The 24,948-nt window shown below is 41.1% G+C and overlaps 2 protein-coding genes across 4 annotated transcripts in view; one reads left to right on the forward strand and one right to left on the reverse strand.

Annotated features, from left to right (window-relative positions):
• The window catches only part of LOC117994231 (glutamate receptor ionotropic, kainate 2), a 55,765-nt gene extending 39,197 nt beyond the window's left edge, over positions 1–16,568 (forward strand). For 2 of the 3 annotated variants that reach the window (XM_069507668.1, XM_069507669.1), the window contains 16 exons: positions 3,715–3,878; positions 4,156–4,209; positions 4,522–4,683; positions 6,263–6,406; positions 6,764–6,976; positions 7,486–7,689; positions 8,034–8,138; positions 8,498–8,634; positions 9,478–9,601; positions 10,227–10,424; positions 11,649–11,849; positions 12,096–12,279; positions 13,384–13,526; positions 14,202–14,309; positions 15,430–15,565; positions 16,263–16,568. In XM_069507668.1, the coding sequence (XP_069363769.1) occupies positions 3,715–3,878; positions 4,156–4,209; positions 4,522–4,683; positions 6,263–6,406; positions 6,764–6,976; positions 7,486–7,689; positions 8,034–8,138; positions 8,498–8,634; positions 9,478–9,601; positions 10,227–10,424; positions 11,649–11,849; positions 12,096–12,279; positions 13,384–13,526; positions 14,202–14,309; positions 15,430–15,477 (2,189 nt within the window). In that variant the 3' untranslated portion in view covers positions 15,478–15,565; positions 16,263–16,568. The remainder of the gene's footprint in view (positions 1–3,714; positions 3,879–4,155; positions 4,210–4,521; positions 4,684–6,262; positions 6,407–6,763; positions 6,977–7,485; positions 7,690–8,033; positions 8,139–8,497; positions 8,635–9,477; positions 9,602–10,226; positions 10,425–11,648; positions 11,850–12,095; positions 12,280–13,383; positions 13,527–14,201; positions 14,310–15,429; positions 15,566–16,262) is intronic. The other variant, XM_034982123.2, reaches the window with a different exon arrangement.
• Positions 16,569–20,790: 4,222 nt separating this feature from the next.
• LOC138404118 (uncharacterized) lies at positions 20,791–24,336 on the reverse strand. Its single transcript, XM_069507352.1, has 3 exons — positions 24,251–24,336; positions 22,983–23,109; positions 20,791–21,074 (listed from the first exon to the last, which is right to left on the reverse strand). Exons 1-3 carry the CDS (start codon positions 24,334–24,336, stop codon positions 20,961–20,963), a joined length of 327 nt encoding a protein of 108 aa, XP_069363453.1. The 3' UTR covers positions 20,791–20,960.
• Positions 24,337–24,948: the final 612 nt, after the last annotated feature.

Here is a 24,948-nt window from a genome sequence, read left to right on the forward strand (position 1 = left end):
TATCGATTGTGCTACTTTCACTTCTAATCTGTTTACATTGATTATTACATTTTTTTGGTACTAATTCTGACTCATCGCGGATCGTGGCGCGACTAAGGTAATCGGCCGAGTTATTTGCACTACTAACGTATTCAATACTGTAGTTATACGCTGCTAGGAACAACGCGTACCTTTGTAAACGGTTTGCTGTAATTTCAGGTATACCACGGCCTGGTCGAAAAATAGATAATAATGGCTTATGATCGGTTCTCAATATAAATGGCTCTGCTCTGCCATATAGATATTGGTGGAACCGCCGCACCCCGAATATAATTGCCGTAGCTTCTTTTTGTATTTGACTATACTGTTTTTCTGCTGCACTTAATGACCTAGATACATATGAGACGGGCCGCTCCTCGCCATCGTCTTCTATCTGTGATAACACTGCACCGAGACCGTAAGGTGACGCGTCCACTGTCAAAATTATTTTCGCGTCAGGATTAAAATGTGCTAAAGTATTTTCAGAAGCTAACTGTTTCTTGATTAATTCAAAAGCCTCCGAATGTTCCTGTTCCCATTTCCAATTAATATTTTTTTTTAATAAGGAATGTAAAGGACATAAAATACTAGAAGCATTTTTGATAAAACCCCTATAATAGTTTACTAAACCCAAAAACGACTTAAGTTCGGTAACATTTGTGGGAACATTAGCCTTAAGAATAGCCTTCACTTTGTCTGGTGACTTATGTAACCCGTTTTTGTCGATAGTATATCCTAAATAAGATACCGACTCTTGGAAAAAAGTACATTTATCTTTTTGTAATACAAGTCCAGCATTTTGTAGTCTTTTAAAAACCTGGTTTAACCTCTCTAAATGTTCTTGATCATTTTTCCCTGTTATTAAAATATCATCTAAGAACTGAAGCACTCCATCTATCCCTGTTAAAATTAACTCTAATGTTCTTTGAAATATAGCCGGCGCACTTGACAACCCAAACACTAATCTCGTGTATTTAAATAAACCCTTATGTGTATTTATGCATGTCAATAATTGTGAATCTTCTTTTAACCTTAGTTGATTATATGCATTAGATAAGTCTAGTTTTGAAAATTTTACCCCGCCATGGAGTTTAGAAAATAATTCCTCAATACGAGGGAGTGGATATTTTTCAATTAAAAGTTGTTTGTTAAGCGTCGCTGAGTAATCTGCACACACCCTTATGCTTCCATTACTTTTTAAAACCGGAACTATTGGGCTTGCATACTCAGAAAACTGTACCGGCTCAATGACTCCTAAAGACATTAATCTATTCAATTCTGCTTCTAGTTTATTACGTAGGGCAAAAGGTACCGACCTGGCTTTAAAAAAAATAGGTTTAGAGTCTGGTTTCAAATTCAACGTCACTTCAATGTCTTTGCAACACCCTAATGAATCAGAAAAAAGCCTTGGGTATTTATTAATTAGGGCGTCAACACAGTCTTCTTTTGCTGTGCAACTATTTATTGGGCATATTTCTAGATTGAATTTAGTAATGAAATCACGGCCTAGCAGGGGTGGCCCGCCTCCTTTTACCACATAAACATCTAACATTTCCGTTTTATTTCTGTATTCAAACTTTAAAGGTAACATTCCTATTGTCCGAATAATGCTGCCATTGTAACTTTGCAGAATTCTATTGTTTTCCAATAATTTATGTTTAGAAAAATACTTATAATATGTAGAATCTGAAATAGCCGTTACAGCTGATCCTGTATCTAATTCAAAACACAAAGATACACAATCCACCACAATCGTTTCCCGCATCGGTTGTCCGTGATAGCTACGAAGATTAAATATGAGTCGCTTACCATCATCGCCATCGACCTGCTCATCCGAATGAAACTGTAGGAAATGCTGGTTGTCCTGTCCTTTCTTGGCGACACAGGCGCGCTGTATATGACCTTTGACCCCGCATAGCCTACAAGTAAACGACTTATATCTACAGATTTGGCTATCATGACCGAAAACATTACACACGCAACACTTTTTTTTATTAGCTGGCACTGTACGAGACGCACTTCCTTTCTTAGCACTATTCACTTGTCTTCCTTGGGACAACCCTGGTTGCCCGGCCGCTACTGCGTGTACCTCGACGAAAGGTGATAATGCTAGGTCTTGAGATGGCGGCGCTGTCGTGGCTACTTGCCGTGCTCCCTCGCTAGCCCAATATACACTTTCCGCCCATTGCAACGCTTTTTCTATTGTTAGTCCCTCGAGGGACTTCTCGAAGAGTCGTTCCCGAACTTTGCCATTCGCCATACCGAGGACGAACCTGTCGCGCAGCATCTCATTCAGAACGACGGCCGGAAAACTGCAATCCTTTGCTAATCCTCGTACTCGGGCGGCCCACTCGCTCAAGGACTCACTATTGCCTTGCCAGGCACTATGGAATTTATAACGTTCCGCAAACCCACATTTCTTTGCTTTGAAATGTCCATCCAGCAACGATACAACTTGGGCGTAAGACAGAGAGGAAACCTCATTAGGTAATGCTAAATCCCTAATGAGTTTATAGGTAGGTTCCGCACAACTACTCAGCAAAATCGCCCGCCGCTTTGCGCCTGACTTGTCCGCGACATCGTCGATTTCATTTGCGAGAAACCATTGTTCTATGCGTCCTTTGTACAACTCCCATTCCTGTGTTTCGTGATTAAACACTGTCAATAAACCCACTGACACTTTATCCATGCTTGCTCGCGTTTTAATTATTCGTCGCCACTGTTATTTATAGGTTTTTTGGGTAGTTTCAAAGAAACGCAGTTACTCCATTACTAGCTATATTTCCACTGACTCATGCATCGCGCGGCTGCAACCGCGCACCTTTCCTTTTACATCTACCTACATCCTATAACAAAAACTACGAGCTCGACAGTACTAAAAAGAAAAATGATGTCTTGTTTGAGCTGAAAAGGCTCCTGCCTCAGCATGATGCTGCAGTATTTGACTACTGCAGCGCTGATTTTCAGGCAGAGCCCTAGTGTCACGACCCGACAATGAAAGTGTCGAAAAAACTTTAGAGAGTAAAAAAAGAATTTTTATAAACTTGAGTTTATGTGGACGAAGCCGTGGGAACTAAATCTACGTTTGCTTAGATTTAATACGTACCTAGCTTGTAAGTTGTGGGAAAACTATCCTGTATATATTAGGCTGCATCTATGCATGAGATAGCAGCTCAGCGCTGGCTTATAAACTAAAAGAAAAGCACATCTAAAACTTAGCTTGTTTCCAGGGGAACTAATTAGCGCGCGACGGTCGCGACAATGTACGCGGTGCGGTGCGAAGCGCGGGACTACAGACGCGCGCTGGCGCATCTCAAAGCGCAGCATATAGTGCATATCGTGGTGGACACCGACCCTAAGCATTAGCGCTATGTGTCTGTATAAAATGAGAAACTGCCTGACTGACAAATCAATGTACAGCACTGAACCGCTCTACTATTACATAGACCCCCAATAAGGAAGGATTCTGATAAATTCCTACGGTATTTTACTAAGGGACTAAGTCGCTTGAAAAACCTAGTTGTTAATGAAATCTGATCACAATTATTAATATCACCCCAAAACCTCTACTATTATGTCATTGATGAAAAGGGCCCAACCAGCACTAATGAAGAATGTAACACACAAAGAGAAAGAGAGAGAGAGCTAAAGGTAGCTGTGAATATGAGTCTGAACTAAAACTAAGCTTGTTTCCAGGGGAACTAAACATAGTGCGCGTGGCGCGCGACGGACGCGACATGTACGCGGTGCGGTGCGAAGCGCGGGACTACAGACGCGCGCTGGCGCAGCTCAAAGCGCAGCATATAGTGCATATCGTGGTGGACACCGACCCTAAGCATTTGCGCATGCTTTCTAGAGCTGTAAGTACCTTGAATGTTTAAACTCTAATTTTAACTTTGAATTCTAGTTTTGATTTAAAATTCTAAGTTTTATAACAAAATTTTTCCTCCTAATTTTCTTAAAAAATAATAATTTTTTTCTTTCTACTTAGTTTTCTCATTTTAGCTGTTTGGTTTATAATAATAATAGTAATAATCAAACAAAAAAGAGCCAACATTATTTTCCTCGGTTGTTTTCTAATTCATTCACTTTTATAATTTTTCTGGTTCTAATGTATACCATATAATATCTTTACAGATTCTGCAACTTCAAATGAACAACGAAAATTATCATTACATATTTACCTCATTCGTAAGTATTTTATCATCTACTTACTAGCTGATGCCCCCGACTTCATCATTCTTATTTACAATTCCCGTGGGAACTCTTTGATTTTCTGGGATAAAAAGTAGCCTATGTCACTCCCCAGGTCTTTAACTATACCCATGCAAAAAATCACGTCGATCCTTTGCTCCGTTGCGACGTGATTGAAGGATAAACCAAGAAACCAAGAAACCAACAAAATAACAAACAAACACACTTTCGCATTTATAATAAGGGTACTGATATAATGAGGGTACTGATATCTCACAGACGGCTTTACTCACGTTTACTATATTCCAGGACATGGAACTGTTCGACCTGGAAGACTTCCTCTACAACCGGGTCAACATGAGCGGCTGGAGGCTGGTGGACCGGGATTCTGATAAAGTGAAAGATGCCCTGCAGGTCATGGAGAAGTTCCATCCCATTGGTGCTTCCATACTCAGTGGGGGACATATTAAGGTACAGTTAATTTAATTTAATTTAATTTAATTTAATTTAATTTAATTTAATTTAATTTAATTTAATTTAATTTAATTTAATTTAATTTAATTTAATTTAATTTAATTTAATTTAATTTAATTTAATTTAATTTAATTTAATTTAATTTAATTTAATTTAATTTAATTTAATTTAATTTAATTTAATTTAATTTAATTTAATTTAATTTAATTTAATTTAATTTAATTTAATTTAATTTAATTTAATTTAATTTAATTTAATTTAATTTAATTTAATTTAATTTAATTTAATTTAATTTAATTTAATTTAATTTAATTTAATTTAATTTAATTTAATTTAATTAATTTAATTTAATTTAATTTAATTTAATTTAATTTAACATATTTATGGCTTAATACTATGACAAAGAATAAAAATACAGGATAGGTATACTTAAACTATATACCATACACAGGACGGACTTTTCCAGGCAACCCATTAATTTTTAAGAAGTTAGTATTCTTTTATGTACTTCTATATGCTCACTATATCAACTCAGCGACCGGTCATCAGCGAGCGATTCGCTGCAATAACAATATGGATCCGAGAATATATTATGTTCACTAACTATGGGCCTCATAAGAAAGCTCAGAGTCACTCAGCGGGCGATGGAGAGAGCTATGTGCGGAGTTTCTCTACGTGATCAATGAGGAAATGAGGATATCCGTAGGAGAACTAGAGTAACCGACATAGTGCAACGGGTTGCGAAGCTGAAGTGGCAATGGGCAGGGCACATAGTTCGTATAACCGATAGACGTTGGGGTCCCAAGGTGCTGGAATGGCGACCTCGCACTGAAGGAGCAGCGTTGGTTGACCCACTGGGTGGAAAGGCGACATCAAACGAGTCGCAGGGAGCCGCTGGATTCGGGCAGCGCAAGAACTTGGCCTGTGGAAATCCCTAGAAATTAAAAAATTAAAAAATAAAAAATTCCAGTGCTCAGGAACTTTTCGATCTTGTCCCCCCTTCACCATTTTACCACCGAACCGCAAGACGTCGGGCGAGTTTCCATCCTTATGTCGTCGACATACCATCTACACGCACGAAACGTTTTGCGTCATCATTCCTCATACGTATGGCTAAGGTTTGGAATACTCTTCCGCGATATGTGTTTCCTACCAATTACAACCCGGGTATCTTTAAAACAAGAGTGAATAGGCATCTTCTAGGTAAACGCGTCCCATTTTAGGCCACATCATCACTTCCCATCAGGTGTGATTGTGGTCAAGCGTACACCTATAATGAATAAAAAAAAAAAAAAAAACGAGACCTATGTTCAGCTGTGGACGTCTATCGGTTGGTGATGATGATCCCAGTAGATTTAAAAAAACTTTAAAACGGTAATTGCTGTGTTAGTTAAAAAAAACTGTGTTACAGCTATTAACGCCCACCTCCGGATTTAGATATTTATTACAGATGTGATATCCAAGTAGGTATTCAATGAGTTCAACTTATATAATTTTTAGTGTCCTTTAGATGTAAAATTTAATCTAAAATTAGTGCAAAACCAAAAAAGGCTTTCTAATTTTTCGTTTTATCCAGACTGAACCAGCACTCCTGTACGATGCTGTCCAAGTGCTAGCATTAGCTCTCGCTTCCACTAAGGACGTGCATACGAACAATGTGACGTGCGAAACAGAGATGCATATACCACACGGTGATGACTTGCTGGAGAATATTAACAAGGTACATCTAGATTCTAGTACTTCCAAAAGTTTACTGTCGAAGCCTTCCAAGTTACCCATTATTGAGGCTTAGAGCTGGACGCCCACCTTCTAATCGGAGGTCGATGACAGTGATGATTCTATGTCAATAGGAAGTACCCTATGGGTTTCAATGAAATCCTTGACCGGTCTTGACAGACAGACAGACACCGAAGTGATCCTATAAGGGTTCCATTATTCCTCTGGAAATACGGAACCCTAAAAATTTTAAAAATTTCCGATAAAATTTTCTTAACCCATGCCAATTTTGCTTCCTGCTTCCTTTAACTAGAAAGAGCAATTGAATTTTCACCAATAAATTCTTTTCACTTACCCTCAGGTCCAAGCCCACGGTCTAACAGGCCCAATCGCCTTCACCGACGGCGTGCGAACCACCTTCAACCTTCAGCTGATGAGGTTGACTGGTGGAGAGCATGGGGGTGCTGTGCTGGCTGGCCACTGGGCTCCAGGAGATGGTCTCCAAGTGACAGACCCTGCTGCTTACAGGCGAGATCCTCCGCCCAATGTGACTCTCACCGTTGTTACTGTAGAGGTAAGGTTTCAGTCAGACCTTCCATCTCCATCTTCTCGAGTCGACGGTCACCTCAAATACGGGCAGCCCAAAAAGCCGCAACCGCGATAGCTCGGTCGGTAGCCTCGTGTAGCTCCTCGTTCGTGGCGGTTGTCGGGCATGGTTGGGTCGGGGACGCGATCCCGCGCGTTACCCGCGTCTCATTCTTCGCCTCGTCCACTGTGCCCTCTACTAGTCAGAGGGACACGCGGAGAAACCTCCCCCCTGCCAGCCATAGCCAACAATATCCCCAAACAGAAATTACTAGCCATATTACCGGGGGCACCGGCCTGAATACTGCTCTTCCCCTCGGACGTATCCAAAAGGGACCAGCAGCACCCAGGCATTTGACCCCTGCCAGTGACGTCGAGACCTTGACGTTTTGTTAGAAGTTCCCTAACGTTGGTGCAAAGGAATGGCTTTGATAGAGAAATTTCGAGAAATTTGTCATTGAAATTAAAAATACCAGTTCCAAATATTTTTCCTTCCAGGAAAAACCCTACGTAATGGTGAAAGAGGGCTGGAACCTGCAAGGCAACGCCAGGTTCGAGGGGTTCTGCATCGACCTGCTGGCCCGGGTCGCGGCCAGGGCGGGCTTCCACTACAGGCTGAGACTTGTCCCGGATAACATGTACGGAGCCTGGGACCCGGACACCGGCCAGTGGAATGGAATTGTCAAGGAATTGATGGATCGGGTAAGAATAGTTTGAGATTTAGAGGAATTTCGAAGCGAAGATTCTGAACAGATATTTGGGTTGGGCCACATAACTGACACACACTCACTCTCTCTCACACACACACACACACACACACACACACCCACACACACACACACACACACACACACACACACACACACACACAATGGGACACATGCCATTCTATTCGAGAGGTCAGGGATTCGCCGGTCACGCACCTCTAACTTTTCGGAGTTATATTATGCATTTTAAGCTAAAATCAATAGATTTTTGATGAATAGATTTTGTCAATTTTTTTATCAATAGATTTTAGATTTGATTTAAATAGATTTTTTTTTCAGAAAGCAGACATTGCTGTGGCGTCAATGACAATAAACTACGCTCGGGAGGCTGTTATTGACTTTACGAAGCCTTTCATGAATTTGGGCATCGGAATTTTGTTCAAGGTAGGTGTTAAATATAGTTTAGCACGTCAGAGCAATTTAGTTTCGCTACCGTAAAATAGATGGCGTTATTAATGTATATCTCGCGGTGATCTCACGCTATTCATTAAATTGAGAAAGCGGGTACCGTCTACAGAGCGTAATTTTTTTTTAATATTTCTGTCACACTGTAACACTTTTTGAATGTTAATACGTACCTAGTGGAATTTGACTAAGTTGGTAGAAGTAAGGTGTGATGATAATCATTTACGATTACTTAAAATTAAAGCTACGAGCGTTCCAAACGCGCTCTGGGTTGAGGAGAAGCCAAACACGAACTCGGCAAAAATTTGTCCCTTTCAAAAATCAATTTAATTTTTCAGGTGCCATCCTCCCAACCTACAAGACTGTTCAGCTTCCTAAACCCTCTGGCGATAGAGATTTGGCTTTACGTATTAGCTGCTTATGTTCTGGTATCTTTCACACTATTCGTCATGGCAAGATTCTCTCCTTACGAATGGTTAGTATCTTCTTCATCATAAGTTAGTACTTACCGAATAATACCGCCCCTCGATTGCGGTAGAATGACAACTACAATGTCACGATCGCAATCATCTCTGATTGGTTGACGCCCGCTCACTATTGGCCACAATGCATTGTTGCAACAAGAATCGCACAAATTCAGCCAATCAGAACAATTGAGATTGTAATAATGATTGATGCAGGTTTTAGACAATCGCCCTACAGATTGGTTAATGCTCGCTCACTATTGGCCACAATGCATTGTTGCAACAAGAATCGCACAAATTCAGCCAATCAGAACAATTGAGATTGTAATAATGATTGATGCAGGTTTTAGACAATCGCCTTACAGATTGGTTAATGCTCGCTCACTATTGGCTACAATGCATTGTTACAACAAGAATAGCATGAATTCAGCCAATCACTACGTAAGAACCATCCTCGTACTTCAAGGAATATTATAAAAAAAGAATTAGCGAAATCGGTTCAGCTGTTCTCGAGATTTGCGATCAGCAACACATTCAGCGATTCATTTTTATATATAGAGATTAACCAATGTATAGACTGCTAACCAATCGAAACATTCGAAATTTAATTCGAAAATGTTTGAAAAAACATTGAAATGGGTCCCAAGGTGCTGGAATGGCGACCTCGCACCGGAAGACGCAGCGTTGGAAGACCCCAACTAGGTGGACAGATGACATCAGACGAGTCGCAGGGAGCCGCTGGATGGCGGCGGCGCAAGACCGTGGCGTGTGGAAGTCCCTACAAGAGACCTATGTCCAGCAGTGGACGTCTATCGGTTGATGATGATGAAGTATATGTTCAAATTGTTTTCCAGGTCGTCAAGCACGCATGTCTGTGGTCATGAAACCAAGCTTCTAACGAACCAGTTCAGCGTGTGCAACTCTTTTTGGTTCATCACTGGGACCTTCTTGAGACAGGGCTCGGGATTGAATCCGAAGGTAGGTACAGTTCTTACAATTGGGTCATCATCATCATGATCAACCCATCACCGGCTCACTATAGAGCACGGGTCTCCTCTCAGAGTGAGAAGGGTTTGGCCATAGTCTACCACGCTGGCCATGTGCGGATTGGTAGACTTCAAACACCTTTGAGAACATTATGGAGAACTCTCAGGCATGCAGGATTCCTCACGATGTTTTCCTTCACCGTTAAAGCACACCTCAAATTACTGGACGGATCGGACTGAAATTTTGCATGCAGATAGCTATTAGGTATGATGTAGATATCCGCTAAAACAGGATTTTCCAAAATTCTACCCCTGATTAGCCCGCTTCCATCTTAGACTGCATCATCACTTACCACCAGGCGAGATTGCAGACAATGGCTAACTTTTATCTGAATAAAAATATATCTGTTCACTAAGATAGTGTCGGTCCGGTACACCTGCAGGTTTTTTCAATAATAAAATAGTGAGCTATTGAGCAGGCGGGTCACCTTATGTTAAGTGATTACCGCCGCCCATGAACATTTACAGTACCAGTGCAGTGGCTCTTATTATTTGGCTTTTTTTCTGTGTTTCCTCAGGTAATTTAAAAAAAAATCCCATGTGTTTTCTGTACCCAGGCGACATCTACCAGGATAGTAGGAGGTATCTGGTGGTTCTTCACGCTGATCATCCTGTCCTCGTACACCGCCAACCTGGCCGCCTTCCTCACGGTGGAGCGAACTGTGTTGCCCATACAGAGCGCCGCAGACCTGGCCGCACAGAACAGCGTTCAGTACGGCACGCTGAACGGGGGATCCACTATGACTTTCTTCAGGGTGAGTGTTTTGATAACTTCCAGATTTTATTTTATTTTATTTTATTTTATTTGTTTTTTGCAATCAACAGCGATGTATACAATATAATTTTACATAATAACAGACTGAAAATAAGGCCAAATGGGATTACAATTTTTTACAGATTACTTAAATAGATATTAAATATAAATTTATAACAGTACGTTTGATAATTTAAACAAGCTTTACAATAATATAATAATATGAAAATATAAAAGTCAATTAACTAGTAAAAATACCTAGTAGGTGATTCACAACATATATATATGTGTGTGTGTATGAGTGAGTGTATGTGTGTCTGTGTGTGTGTGGGTGTGTGTTTGTGTGTGGGAGAGAGAGTATGCGTGAGTGCGTGCTTGTGGGTTATGATATTATGCGGATTTATGTACTATTATAGATACTAGTATAATTATTATCAGTTACATATTATTATTTTTCCGATGCAGTTTAATTATTTCCTTTTTTAATTGCATTTTGGACAGGTGAAAAAGGTCGAAGTCTGAGTAAATTTTATTATAGGTTCGCGCCAGGCGTAAAATTATGGAATTTTGGGATTGATGAGATTGATGCCTAAGTTCCATAGCGCTAAGCAACTTTTAAAATTGTGGACGAGGCCATGATACCTTCACGGCAATTGTTACTTTGGTACGTTAGGTAGGTCCAATTTCGAGAAAGAGGTCAACCGCCGAATCCAACTCGGTTGGGCAGCGCTCAGGAAGCTTCGAGATGTCTTCTTGTCCAAAATTCCTCAGTGCTTGAAGACCAAAGTCTTCGAACAGTACGTGTTGCCAGTGATGACATATGGATCCGAGACATAGTCGCTAACTATGGGCCTCATAAGAAAGCTCAGAGTCACTCAGCGGGCGATGGAGAGAGCTATGTGCGGAGTTTCTCTACGTGATCAATGAGGAAATGAGGAGAACCGTAGGAGACTAAAGTAACCGACATAGCTCAACGGGTTGCGAAGCTGAAGTGGCAATGGTCAGGGCACATAGTTCGTACAACCGATAGACGTTGGGGTCCCAAGGTGCTGGAATGACGACCTCACACCAGTAGACGCAGTAGACCCCCACTAGGTGGACGGACGACATCAGACGAGTCGCAGGGAGCCGCTGGATTCAGGCGGCGCAAGACCGTGGCGTGTAGAAGTCCCTATAAGAGACGGCTATCGGTTGATGATGATGATGATTATTACTTTGATTCCAGGATTCCAACATAGACATCTACCAGAAGATGTGGCAGCACATGTCGTCGGCTTCTCCGCCAGCGCTGGTCTCCTCATACGAGGAGGGTGTGAGGAGGGTATTGGCGGGAAACTATGCGTTCCTCATGGAGTCAACCATGCTTGACCATCGAGTCCAGAGAGACTGCAACTTGACGCAGATCGGTGGACTGTTGGATTCTAAGGTATTTAAAAACATGTTCTCACTCAATATGCTGGCTTTTGTAACAGAGTGGTAAATATGACACAATATGAATGTCATAGTTAAATCCATACTTCCATCCATACTTCCATACTAAAATATGTGAAAGTGTGTCTGTCTGTCTGCTAGTTTTTCACGGCCCATCCGTTCAACCGATTATGACGAAATTTGGTACAAATCTGGAGAACACTTTTGAGTGTACCTACTTTAACTGCGCACCCATTTCCAGGGTTACGGCATAGCAACATGGAAGGGCAGCCCCTGGAGGGACAGGATTTCGCTGGCGATCCTCGAGCTGCAGGAGAAGGGGGTGATCCAGATCTTGTACGACAAGTGGTGGAAGAACACTGGAGACGTCTGCAACCGGGACGGCAAAGACGGCAAGGCTAATCCATTGGGCGTGCAGAATATTGGTACTTTTTGCTAATAGCTTGCAAGCTAAGCTTTTATTTCGTCTACCCACGTCTCTATTATGGCTAGAAGAATCTGTCAAGGTAGCCAAGAACTAGCCGTTTCTAGCTGTTCTGCTGTAAAAAAGCAGTGAGGTCAAAAATTTTTTTCAGTCGCTGTAACTGATAGGTCTCTTATAGAGGCTTCCACACTTTACGGTGTTGCAACGCCTGTATCCAGTGACTTCCTGGGGCTCGGTTCATGTCGCCTGTCCGTCTAGTGAGGGGTCCGACAACGCTACAATTCCTGGTGCAGGATCACAACCCGTTGAGCTATGTCGGTTACTCTGATTTTTCCTCGTTTCTTATTTAGTCACGTAGAGAAACTCCCAGCATAGCTTTTGTCCCTGTGAGGGAACATACCATACAACATACAGACAAAAACGGTCTCACACTGATCCTCGACCTATAGGACAAGAGGATAATGTACGACAAGTGGTTTTTCAGCATCCATCGCAACTCTGGACTATGTAAGTTACTCTGATTTGTCTAAGGATCTCCTCATTTCTGATTTGGTCTCGAAGAGAAACTCCGAGTTGCTCTCAGGAACAGGATCTCAGATCCTCGAGCTGCAGGAGAAGGGGGTGATCCAGATCCTGTACGACAAGTGGTGGAAGAACACCGGGGATGTGTGCAACTGGGATGGCAAAGACGGCAAGGCTAATCCATTAGGCGTGAAGAATATTGGTACACTTTGCTAGTAACCTGCACTTATTATGATTAGTCAAGCTTTCTGTAGTATTACGTAATATTTTCTACCTTTATCTCTATTACTATTTGTATTTCAAAGGCTATGTTTTGTCTTCCTTGCAAACGTTCTTGCGGCAGCGAGGAAAGCAGTGAACCTGTCAGTTTTCGTACGCTGCTTTGGTGTTCGTGAGTTCGCTCTGCGGTCTAGTGCTGGCCATAGTGGTTACCAAATTGGAGTTCTGCTATTTCCATTCCCTTTTCTATTTTAAAGCTTCCTTTTCTTTCTTTTCTGAAGGTTTTTGTGCGCCACTCTACAAAAATACAGTACCAAACGCTAGTTCCATAAAACAATGACCTGTTCCAGTTATTTATCTATAGTTTCCGATGTACCAGGCGGGGTATTCGTGACTTTGCTGTGCGGTCTGGTGCTGGCCATCGTGGTGGCCATCTTGGAGTTCTGCTGGAACACTAAGAAGAACGCCTCGCAAGGTCGTCAGTCGTTGTGTAGTGAAATGGGGCAGGTGAGTTTTTTTGTACATCATTATACTACCTCTAATCAAAAAATATTACCTAGTAATCTTTTGAGAAGCAGGCACCAATCAATTTCACCCTCACCACCTAGGTGTCCAGTGCACTTCGACCACCCGTTGTGCCAGATCCTTTTTTCCACGGACTGTGTCTGTTTCAAACTGTGGAATCAACTCCCTTCTGCGGTGTTCTCAATAGATTACAACATGGAGTTATTCAAGGAGCGAACCAACAAATGCCTGAAAGACCGCCAATGCATCGGCGGTTCCTCTGGTGCTGCAAATGTTCATGGGCGGCGGTAATCACTTAAGATCAGATGACCCGCCTGCTCGTTTGCTCGCTATCTCTATTTAAAAAAAAGGTTACTGCGACAATTTTTTTGAATGATCAAAGACCATAATTGCGAGCTACGTAGACTTAAAATAAAGGGCTTTAAAAATATTAAGAAAACAAGCATCAAAAAGTGCTTTTTCGAGTAAAAGCTATTAAATAACAAAAAAGTCTACTTTTGCGCATTTCTCATGTAATTTTGGAAGAAAGTGTAGTTTGAGAGATAATTTTGAAGAAAAGCATGGTTCGGTTTTGGTGCGAAGTGTGGCCAGTAAAATTTGACAAACAATTCTTTGGAGTTTTTTTTTAGGAGTATAGGCCAATTGTGTGCTTTCCAGGAGTTAAGGACAGCAATGCGAGGAGGTTCCTCGAGAACAGTGTTAAGACCTGGATGCTCCAGGTGTTCGCCTGGAACCCACGTGCCACCAGCACCTGGAAGATACGAGGTCAGTTCAGGATTCAAATATCTTACCATGTTTGACAGCAATGCGAAAACATAATCTAGAATAGAATAGAATAGTATAGAATGTTTTTTTATTCATGTAAACTTTTTAAAAGTGCTTATGAATAGTCAGGTAGTTTTAATTTACCACTGGTTCGGAATGCCGTTCCTACCGAGAAAAACCAGCAAGAAACTCGGCGGTTGCTCTTTTTAATTTTTTCAATTTACAATGTTATTATACCGTACTATACAAGCCATTGCAGCCCCGTGCATTGCTGGAGCGAGTCAATCGCAATCATAATCATCATTTATTATTACAAATAAAAAATTCAAAATCATAATTTATTATTAAAAAAAATAAAAATAAAATACACGTTTTATAGATGGCACAGCAGTCAGTCAGTGTATTTACCATTATAATGGTGTACAATCGTCATCATCATCATCATCATCAACCAATAGACGTCCACTGCTAGACATAGGTCTCTTGTAGGGACTTCCACACGCCACGTCCGATGTCGTCCGTCCACCTAGTGGGGGGTCTTCCAACGCTGCGTCTTCCGGTGCGAGGTCGCCATTCCAGCACCTTGGGACCCCAACGTCTATCGGTTGTACGAACTAATGGTGTCCAATAGTTACCTACAATGAATGTGATACAGTCAAGAGCTACTTTGGACTAGGGATAGCTCCCATGGGCAGCACAAATCGAAGCTCAGCTAGGGGCTTGGCTCTAGTAGAGATCTCATAACTTTTTCTAACAAGAGAAAATATTATGAACTTGTGAGTCTTGGCAACCAAATTTACATGAATTATTTTTGGTGGAATTTTTAACCGACATCAAAAAAAGGAGGAGGTTCTCAATTCGACTGTACCTATGTTTTTTTTTTTTTTTGTATGTTTGTTACGCGATTATATTTTCACGCATTTAAGACGCATCAAATTAGTAATTTGATGGAGTAAATGATAGACAAAGATAAAAAACGGCAAAATAATCCAATACTCTCCAGTAGGGATGCTGCTCTTCTTTTTATAGATGGCGAGAAAAAACCAGAGAATTAGAATTACGAGCGCAGCGAGCACGAAGGTTTTGACTCCATACTCAATATCCATGTTTGTTGGCACAGACTGACGGTTCGAGCACCGTAGAGTTAAGGGAGCTGCGGTGGTCGTAGCGCGGGGCGCGGCGCGGAGTCTCCGCGCCTGCGTCCCCCGCCCCCGCGCGCCTTGCACCCCGCCCTGCCGCCCTCCGACACCCCTGCAGTGAGTATACCCTTGATATTCTGAGGGCAAAGGCGAGCGAAGCGAGCGCGGTTTTATTTTAATTTTTTACACAAGCATTTCCAATGTAACTTAATTTATTATTACTTTGTAACTACAATTTTCTGTAACTACAACTTCTTCCAACTGGAATTCATAGCGAACAGTACCCGTAGTACAAGATTTTACGTCTCACCAAACCAAACCAAATTCGAGAGTCGAAATACTTCCGCGTTACAGTAAACTGGATCTTAACTGCCTTGTTTTAAAGCTCAAGTTTGTCTACACTTCTACAGCCAGCGCTCCAAGCGGAAACATTGCGAAGTTAAAATCAGTGGCATTCAATATTTGACTTCAATTCAAGGTTGTTTAGGTCCATTTTACTGTAACGCGGAAGTATTTCGACTCTCGAATTTGGTTTGGTTTGGTGAGACGTAAAATCTTGTACTACGGGTACAGAATGAGATCTAGATCGAAACTAATACTTACGAGTATTATAATCATCATCATCAACTAATAGAATTCCACTGCTGGACATAAGTCCTAGACTGGACATCCGCTTTGGTCTTGTGGCGCCTTAATCCAGCGGCTCCCTGCGAGTCGCTTGTTGTCGTCCGTCAACCTTTTGGCCGGGACATCCAAAGTTGCGCTTTCCCGATTTTAACACATACCTATTTACTAAAGATTGATTTTTTTTCAGATTCCGTAGGCACAATAAGAAGAACGACTTCCTACGTTCTAAAAGACCCTAAAGAGAAGAAACACGTGCAAATAGTTGCGTAGCCTAACGTGTAAAGCTAGACTTAGGTTTTATATAAAATACCATTGATATACAAAACCAAAGATAGAATGAGTTCAGCTTATTTCACACTCCCGTAGTGTGAAATAAGCTTAACTCATTCAACACGAATATACACGGTGAAGTTTTAGTGGTTGTCTTCCCGCTGCAGAACGTTTTGCCCTCAGTAGTAATATCGAAATTTTGAGTTAAACTTAAAAAATAAAAATGTTTTGTTTTGAAATAATAATAAAAAAAATCGACAACTCGAAAGTGTGAGAAACAATAGTAACTCCCTAGACGTAACGTGAATAGTAGGTAGGTACATCCACTCGAACTGCGCTGCCAATAAAATGAAAAAGTTTAAAGCAAAATAAGCTCTCGCTTGTAGTGATACGGCATAAACTAGCCTGCGTGCATGCGGTATCACTATTGGTTCGAGGTCTCATTCGTTTTCCTGTTTTTCTCGATTGTAAATTTGACTTTTTTGACTCTAGTATATTTTTATATTTATAAATCGATTGTAATACCACGAAATTATCATTTTGCTTCGGGAAAACAATCATTAAAATTTCAGCGTGTATAAATGAATTGTGAAAAGTCCCCATCGATTTTTAGTGATGCTCCCAACATTCGTACCTTTTAAATGGGTAAAAGGATTTCAATTTTTAGCCCCATGCGGATTATTGGAACCTTGAATGTCTATTTTGATCGGACTAGGTACAGTTTAATTTATATCCCGTAGTCTTATTATAGTCCCGTCAAAATAGACATTCAAGGTTACAATAATTCGCACGGGGCTAAAAATTGGTATCAACGTTGGCAACATGAATAAAAATCGATGAAGACTTTTCATAATTAATAATAAGGTCTCCACTCCAGAACACGTCTGCCCCAGCGGCCATCGGTTCTGCTGCAGATGTGGCCTGCCCACTGCCACTTCAGCTGGCTAATGAGGAGGTTTCCAGGCAACGTTCGAGATAATTTTCATAGATGGCGCTGAATACTTCTATTAGGTACTAAAGATGAAAAATAATATCTATATCTATATGATCTATGCTTTAAATTTTTAAATTTAAATCGGATGCAAAATTAATTAATTACTTCTATATTCACAGATTTTGTGGGGAAAAAAAGTAAGGAAAATTGGCAGTGCACGCTAGTTCCTACTCTTCATCTATGTCATTGATTGACACAACCTAAACATTGAAGCATAGATCATATAGATATAGGTACCTATTATTTTTCATCTTTAGTGGTGGAAGTATTCAGCGCCATCTATGAAAATTATCTCGAACGTTGCCTGGAAACCTCCTCATTCGTTGAGCTATGTCGATCACTCTGGTTCACCCTAGTCTATGACCTGCCCAAACTGCCATGTTACAACCTCAGATTGGTCTACTTGTTTTGCGATCACCGATATAGTATTTACGAAAACTTAGTGCCAAAATTGATGATATTTGCTGTATTACAGTTTATTGTCTGTCCGTCTGTCCCCTCTGTTGTGAAATATGAGAAATGGCGAGATTTTAGAAGAAAAGTCTAGGTATATTTTCTTAGTCTACCAATTCGCACATGGCCAGCGTGGTAGACTATGGCCAAAACCCTTCTCACTCTGAGAGGAGACCCGTGCTCTGTAGTGAGCCGGTGATGGGTTGATCATCATGATGATGATGATGATGATATTTTCTTCTAGCTAGTGTTTTAGAGCCTTTTTTAGTCAAAGCCAAATATATTTTTAACCGACTTCAAAAAAAGGAGGAGGTTCTCAATTCGTCGGTAGTTTTTTATATCAATGATAAATTATTACATAGTACAATTTGCTAATGCGCGTGGCCGCCATTTTAGTGACGTTAGCACTGGACTGAAGTTTCCAGCTGATGGTACATTTTTACTTAAGTATACGTCAAAGTGACGTCATTTGAGACATGTTTCCAGCGCAATAGCAATTAGCGGGACTTATACCTACCTAACAGTGGCGTGTACAGGGTTTCAACCTAGGGTAAGCATTAGTTAGCTAACTACCTATTTAATGACAGGTCATCATGAAAAATGAGCACATAGCCATTTCAACTAGGTAAGCAGTGCTTTTATGCCTCTATGACCTGCACGCCACTGCTACCTTAGTATAAGTGACCCTGTGTAAATAAATGTAATGTACCTACCTATAAAAATTAGTATTTAAAAAAAAATTAGGTACCTACCTATGTTAAAAGTTAATACTTATGCAGGTCTGTAATAACTTAATGTTAAGTGTTAACACGCGCTAGAATTGTTTTAACTTAACTTTACAACTAAATAGGTTAATAATAAATAGTTTAGTAAATTTTATACTTTTATGTATAACATTATATTATATATATAATAACTAGGTGCAGTAGCCGACAAGAAACATCGATTTTTAGAAAGACATTTCGGCTTCGTAGAGAATTGTCTCTGTCACTCATACCTATGTGATGTTTTGTCGGTCTCAACGACAAAGACAACGTTCTACAAAACTCTTTCTAAAGATCCATGTATATTATTTCTTGCCGGCTACTATATTAATATAATATTATTATGTACTTAAATTGAAAAAGTGTTGTTTGTATCGATGTTTTTGCGTGAAAAGTAGGTTTTGAAAGATTTTTTTTATTTTTTTTTATTTTTATAAAGAATATTAGCCATGTAAATGACTAATATTCCCCTTTCCTCACCAACTAAGCGTCAAGCTTGTGCTAGGAGTAGGTACGACAATAGTGCAACGGGCGGGGTTTGAACCGTCGACCTTTCGGTTTTCAGTCCACTCCTTTACCGGTTGAGCTATTGAGGCTAACTTATTATTATATTTATTAAATTTTGCGTTATGTTAATTTATACGCCGACTTTTTGCGTCGGTGTGATGCAGGCAGTGGTTAAGACTAATACTTGAAACCTGCATGCCTGAGAGTTCTCCATATTGTTCTCAAAGGTGTGTGAAGTCTACCAATCCGCATATGGCCAGCGTGGTAGACTATGGCCAAACCATTCTCACTCTGAGAGGAGACCCGTGCTCTGCAGAGAGCCGGCAATGGGTTGATCATGATGATCATCATGATCATAGTTTTTGATTTATCGTGCAAAATGTCGAAAAAATACGACTGTAGTACGGAACCCTCGGTGCGCGAGTCTGACTCGCACTTGGCCGTTTTTTATTAATCATCAATTTTCAAAATAAAAATAAAACAAGGATATTCAGGGACCCCGAATTATAAACATCAGGGGGTTCCCAGAGCAAAAAATCACATAAACCTGACTGCTCTAGATTTCTCAAACTATCAACTGCTCCTGCGCAGTTATCTACTTTCAATTTTATTATTGCACTGCAGTCGAAAATGATTGCTCTAACTGCCCATCTATAATATAAAAATGAATCACCAAATGTGTTGGTTATCGCAAATCTCGAGAACAGCTGAACCGATTTCGCTAATTCTTTTTTTTAAATATTCCTTGAAGTACGAGGATGGTTCTTACGGAGACAAAAATTTAAAAAAATTTGAATCGACTGTTAGGCGGAACGAAGTTCGCCAGGGCAGCTAGTTGTTAATATTATGTTAAAATATAACATCCAAGACTGTTATGGAATATTTACAAAGAACTAAAATATAAGTTTTAATGTAACTTATATATAATAATATGTGTGTTGAAATGTGTTAGGAATTTTCTTGTACATACATTTCTGATGTAGAGAATTTGTATACACGAGTGTTAAATATAATATAAAAATGTATTTTTATTTTTTATGTTAATACTTAATATATATATTTGTTTTTGTTAAATCTTCTGTACAATGTATTGTGGTGAATAATTTGGGATTTATTATGAAAAATAAACAAAATGTTAATTGTACATATTGTATTATTTTATTTATAATAATTCATTTATCTATTATAATTTTTTTTGTTTTTAAAACAATATTAGCCATGTTAAATGACTAATATTCCCCTTTCCTCTCCAACTAAGCATCAGGCTTGTGCTAGGAGTAGGTACGACAATAGTGCAACGGGCGGGGTTTGAACCGTCGACCTTTCGGTTTTCAGTCCACTCCTTTACCGGTTGAGCTATTGAGGCTCAATTCCTTATGTAACTTACCTAATTATATAATTACTAGACGATGCCCGCGACTTCGTCCGAGTGGATTTAGGTTTTTAAAAATCCCGTGGGAACTGTTTGATTTTCCGCGATAAAAAGTAGCCTAAGTATGTCCTTCCTCTCCAACTCTGTACCAAATGTCGTCAAAATCGGTTGAACGGATGGGCCGTGAAAAGCTAACAGACAGACAAACAGACACACTTTTGCATATTTATAATATTACTAGCTTATGCTCGCGACTTCGTCCGCGTGGACTACACAAATTTCAAACCCGTATTTCACCCCCTTAGGGGTTGAATTATCAAAAATCCTTTCTTAGCGGATGCCTACGTCATAATAGTGTGATGTTTATTATTAAATAAAAAATAAAACGACTGAACCGATTTGGTTGAAACTTTGAAAATTTGCAATAGTAAAGTTACGTTTAACAGTTAATTTTGGAAAATTCTTAGTGTTTAGCTAATCATACTAAATATTATTATCCAATTAATAAAAAAAACTATAGATATTTTATACAAATCGATTTTTCAATGAAGTTAGTTTGTTTTTGTAGCGCACGATATCGTCAAGTTTCTTCACTGGACCAATCTTGTATCTCAGGAATTCTGAATCTGGTGCCATTTTCTGAAACCAAAAATAGTACGTAAAAAAGTAAAAAAATCTTCTTTAATTAAAGTAAGTATAGGTAGGTTTTTTAAATTCCGTTACAAGTTAGTCCTTGAGTGCGATCTCACCTCCACCTTTGACTGCATCATCACTTACCACGAGGTGAGATACCCCTCGTGGTAAGTGATAAGAGGTACCTAAAGAGCTAACTTGTGTCGGAACGGTTCCTGAAGATATAGCTGGAAGTCCCAGGTTCGATTCCCGGTGGAGTAAATTACCTCAACATTCCTCCTGTCATATCGGTCGTCACTCCGCTTGTCTGGTCTCCGCGGCTTTGGGAATTTTGGGAACACACCCGTGCTCAGTAGTGAGCCGGCAATGGGTTGATGATGATGATTAGGATGTATGTCCAGCTAAAGCCACTTATTCGGGGTCCTTATAATATGAAACTTTGCACGCGACGCGGCAAACAGCAGACTGCGAGGCACGCGTGCTGGGTCGCGAAAGGCACGCTGAAGTTAAGGGGATCATCTCCCGATGGTTCCTGCAGATGTAGCTAGAAGTCCCGGGTTCGATTCCCGGTGGAGTAAATTACCTCAACATTCCTCCTGTCATATCGGTCGTCACTCCGCTTGTCTGGTCTCCGCGGCTTTGGGAATTTTGGGAACACACCCGTGCTCAGTAGTGAGCCGGCGATGGGTTGATGATGATGATTAGGATGTATGTCCAGCTAAAGCCACTTATTCGGGGTCCTTATAATATGAAACTTTGCACGCGACGCGGCAAACAGCAGACTGCGAGGCACGCGTGCTGAGTCGCGAAAGGCACGCTGAAGTTAAGGGGATCATCTCCCGATGGTTCCTGCAGATGTAGCTAGAAGTCCCGGGTTCGATTCCCGGTGGAGTAAATTACCTCAACGTTCCTCCTGTCATATCGGTCGTCACTCCGCTTGTCTGGTCTCCGCGGCTTTGGGAATTTTGGGAACACACCCGTGCTCAGTAGTGAGCCGGCGATGGGTTGAGGATGATGATTAGGATGTATGTCCAGCTAAAGACACTTATTTGGGGTCCTTATAATATGAAACTTTGCACGCGACGCGGCGAACAGCAGACTGCGCGGCAAGCGTGCAGGGTCGCGAAAGGCACGCTGAAGTTAAGGGGATCATCTCCCGATGGTTCCTGCAGATGTAGCTGGAAGTCCCGGGTTCGATTCCCGGTAATGTACTCCATTACCTCAACATTCCTCCTGTCATATCGGTCGTCACCCCGCTTGTCTGGTCTCCGAGGTACCACATCCCTGTCTTCCTCACCCTCGGAATTGTCGCCATGAGTTCCTGACCATGACCAAACCTTTCTCATTTTGGGAACACACCCGTGCTCAGTAGTGAGCCGACGATGGGTTGATGATGATGATTAGGATGTATGTCCAGCTAAAGCCACTTATTCGGGGTCCTTATAATATGAAACTTTGCACGCGACGCGGCGTACAGCAGACTGCGAGGCACGCGTGCTGAGTCGCGAAAGGCACGCTGAAGTTAAGGGGATCATCTCCCGATGGTTCCTGCAGATGTAGCTAGAAGTCCCGGGTTCGATTCCCGGTGGTACATTACCTCAACGTTCCTCCTGTCATATCGGTCGTCACCCCGCTTGTCTGGTCTCCGCGGCTTTGAGAATTTTGGGAACACACCCGTGCTCAGTAGTGAGCCGGCGATGGGTTGATGATGATGATTAGGATGTATGTCCAGCTAAAGCCACTTATTCGGGGTCCTTATAATATGAAACTTTGCACGCGACGCGGCAAACAGCAGACTGCGAGGCACGCGTGCTGGGTCGCGAAAGGCACGCTGAAGTTAAGGGGATCATCTCCCGATGGTTCCTGCAGATGTAGCTAGAAGTCCCGGGTTCGATTCCCGGTGGAGTAAATTACCTCCACGTTCCTCCTGTCATATCGGTCGTCACCCCGCTTGTCTGGTCTCCGCGGCTCCACGTCCCTGTCTTCCTCACCCTCAGAACTGTCGCCATGAGTCCCTGACTGCTTCTGGATTACTATACAACTAAAAAAAAAAAACACAAGTGATAAGCAATTTAACATTATCATAATCAACCCATCGCCGGCTGAAAACAGAGCACCGCGGGGTGATTACGTAAAACGTTGCAGTAGCGACAGCAACGCGACAGCAGTGGCAATCCGACAGTTCATTTGCTGTCTCTCTTCTTCTTCTTCCTATTTTGCTTTGTGGCTATTGCTGTCTCTCTCGCCGGACGTTTGACAGAAATGATCGCGAGATTTACGTCTGTCGCAAGCCTGTCAACCCTACCTGTCTGTGATACGTAATCAACCCGCGTGTCTCCTCTCAGAATGAGAAAGGGCTTAGCCACAGTCTACCACGCTGGCCGCAGACTTCACACACCTTTGAGAACATAATGGAGAGCACTCAGGCATGCAGGTTTTAACGACATCGAAAGTTAATAGTGGCACCGATTCCGTTGTCTTTCTCTAAACTAAATTTAGAGTATCTGCATCCTTTTCTTTTTAACAATGCTAAAAAGGGACAGAACATTTTTTTTTAATGTAAACTTTTTTTTAAATATTACAATAAAACTTAAAGCTAGCTTTATCTAATTACTATATAAATCATGACCGCGTGGAATGGTGCCAAGAATACTGGCTGCATTTCCGCGCTGGACAGCCAGGCTGATCCGTTGCGCAAAAAATGAGCCAGCCCTTCTGTCACCAGATGAGGCTATTAATCGCGGTGAAATGTCTCGTAAAAATTTTTTAGCACTAAGACTCCATGGCCCCAGAGTCTCTACGGCAAACGGCACAAAAATGTAACTCTCTATAAGAGAGGCATACTAGCGCCGCTTGCCGTTTTCAGCTGTTCCTGCTGCGGCTCCCGGTCTTGATGCTGTCTTCCTGATATGACACGGGGCCAATGTGTCGATGCAAGTTGCGTCCCACATTAGCGCCCGTCCCCGTTCCCAGGGAACCAGCGTCAATATTAATAATTAATTAATATAATAGCGACAGAACATGAACTTTACATTTAAAGACTCTAAATTTTAGTGCACGCTACAAATTTAAACAGTAGCCTCGCGACTGTGCGCTAAAATCACGGGTTCACTCCAAGATTTTGCATAAAAATCTAGAGAAAATTCCAGGATGATACCAGAAAAGAAGGCAACTTTACACACCGTTTTTGTCCTGACAAAGAAGACACAAGTACAGTATGTTGAAGTACAACAATTATCAACACGATCAGCACTTTGAGGCGACCCATTTTGATGCGGTTTATCGTAACAATTTACTGTTTTATATACTGCTAGCTTATGCTAGCGACTTCGTCCGCGTCGACCACACAAATTTCAAACCCCTATTTCACCCCCTTAGGGGTTGAATTTTCAAAAATCCTTTCTTAGCGGATGCCAACGTCATAATAGCTATCTGCATGCCAAACAGCCCGATCTGTATGCTGATCCAGTAGTTTGAGCTGTGCGTTGATAGATCAGTCAGTCAGTCAATTCTTTTATATATTTAGATATATACTACTAGTACCGACTAGTAAAAAGGATAAAGGAGAAATTTCCAGGATGATACCAGAAAAGAGGGCAACTTTACACACCGTTTTTGTCGTGACAAAGAAGACACAAATAAAGTATGTTGAAGTACAACAATTATCAATACGAACATCACTTTGAGGCGACCCATTTTGATGTGATTTATCGTAACAATTTACTGTTTTATATACTGCTAGCTTATGCTAGCGACTTCGTCCGCGTCGACCACACAAATTTCAAACCCCTATTTCACCCTCTTAGGGGTTGAATTTTCAAAAATCCTTTCTTAGCGGATGCCAACGTCATAATAGCTATCTGCATGCCAAACAGCCCGA

This window comes from Maniola hyperantus, chromosome 26 (assembly GCF_902806685.2).
Source record: "Maniola hyperantus chromosome 26, iAphHyp1.2, whole genome shotgun sequence".
Lineage (NCBI taxonomy): Eukaryota > Metazoa > Arthropoda > Insecta > Lepidoptera > Nymphalidae > Maniola > Maniola hyperantus.

Coding starts and splice junctions, on each gene's coding strand:
- LOC138404118 (XM_069507352.1), bottom strand. CDS start 24,336: ATGGGTCGCCTCAAAGTGCTGATCGTGTTGATAATTGTTGTACTTCAA. Junction 23,110..24,250: donor TCTTTGTCAGGACAAAAACG/GTGTGTAAAGTT, acceptor TTTTTTTTTTAG/TTGTATAGTAATCCAGAAGC. Junction 21,075..22,982: donor ATGACAGGAGGAACGTGGAG/GTAATTTACTCC, acceptor TTTTGGTTTCAG/AAAATGGCACCAGATTCAGA.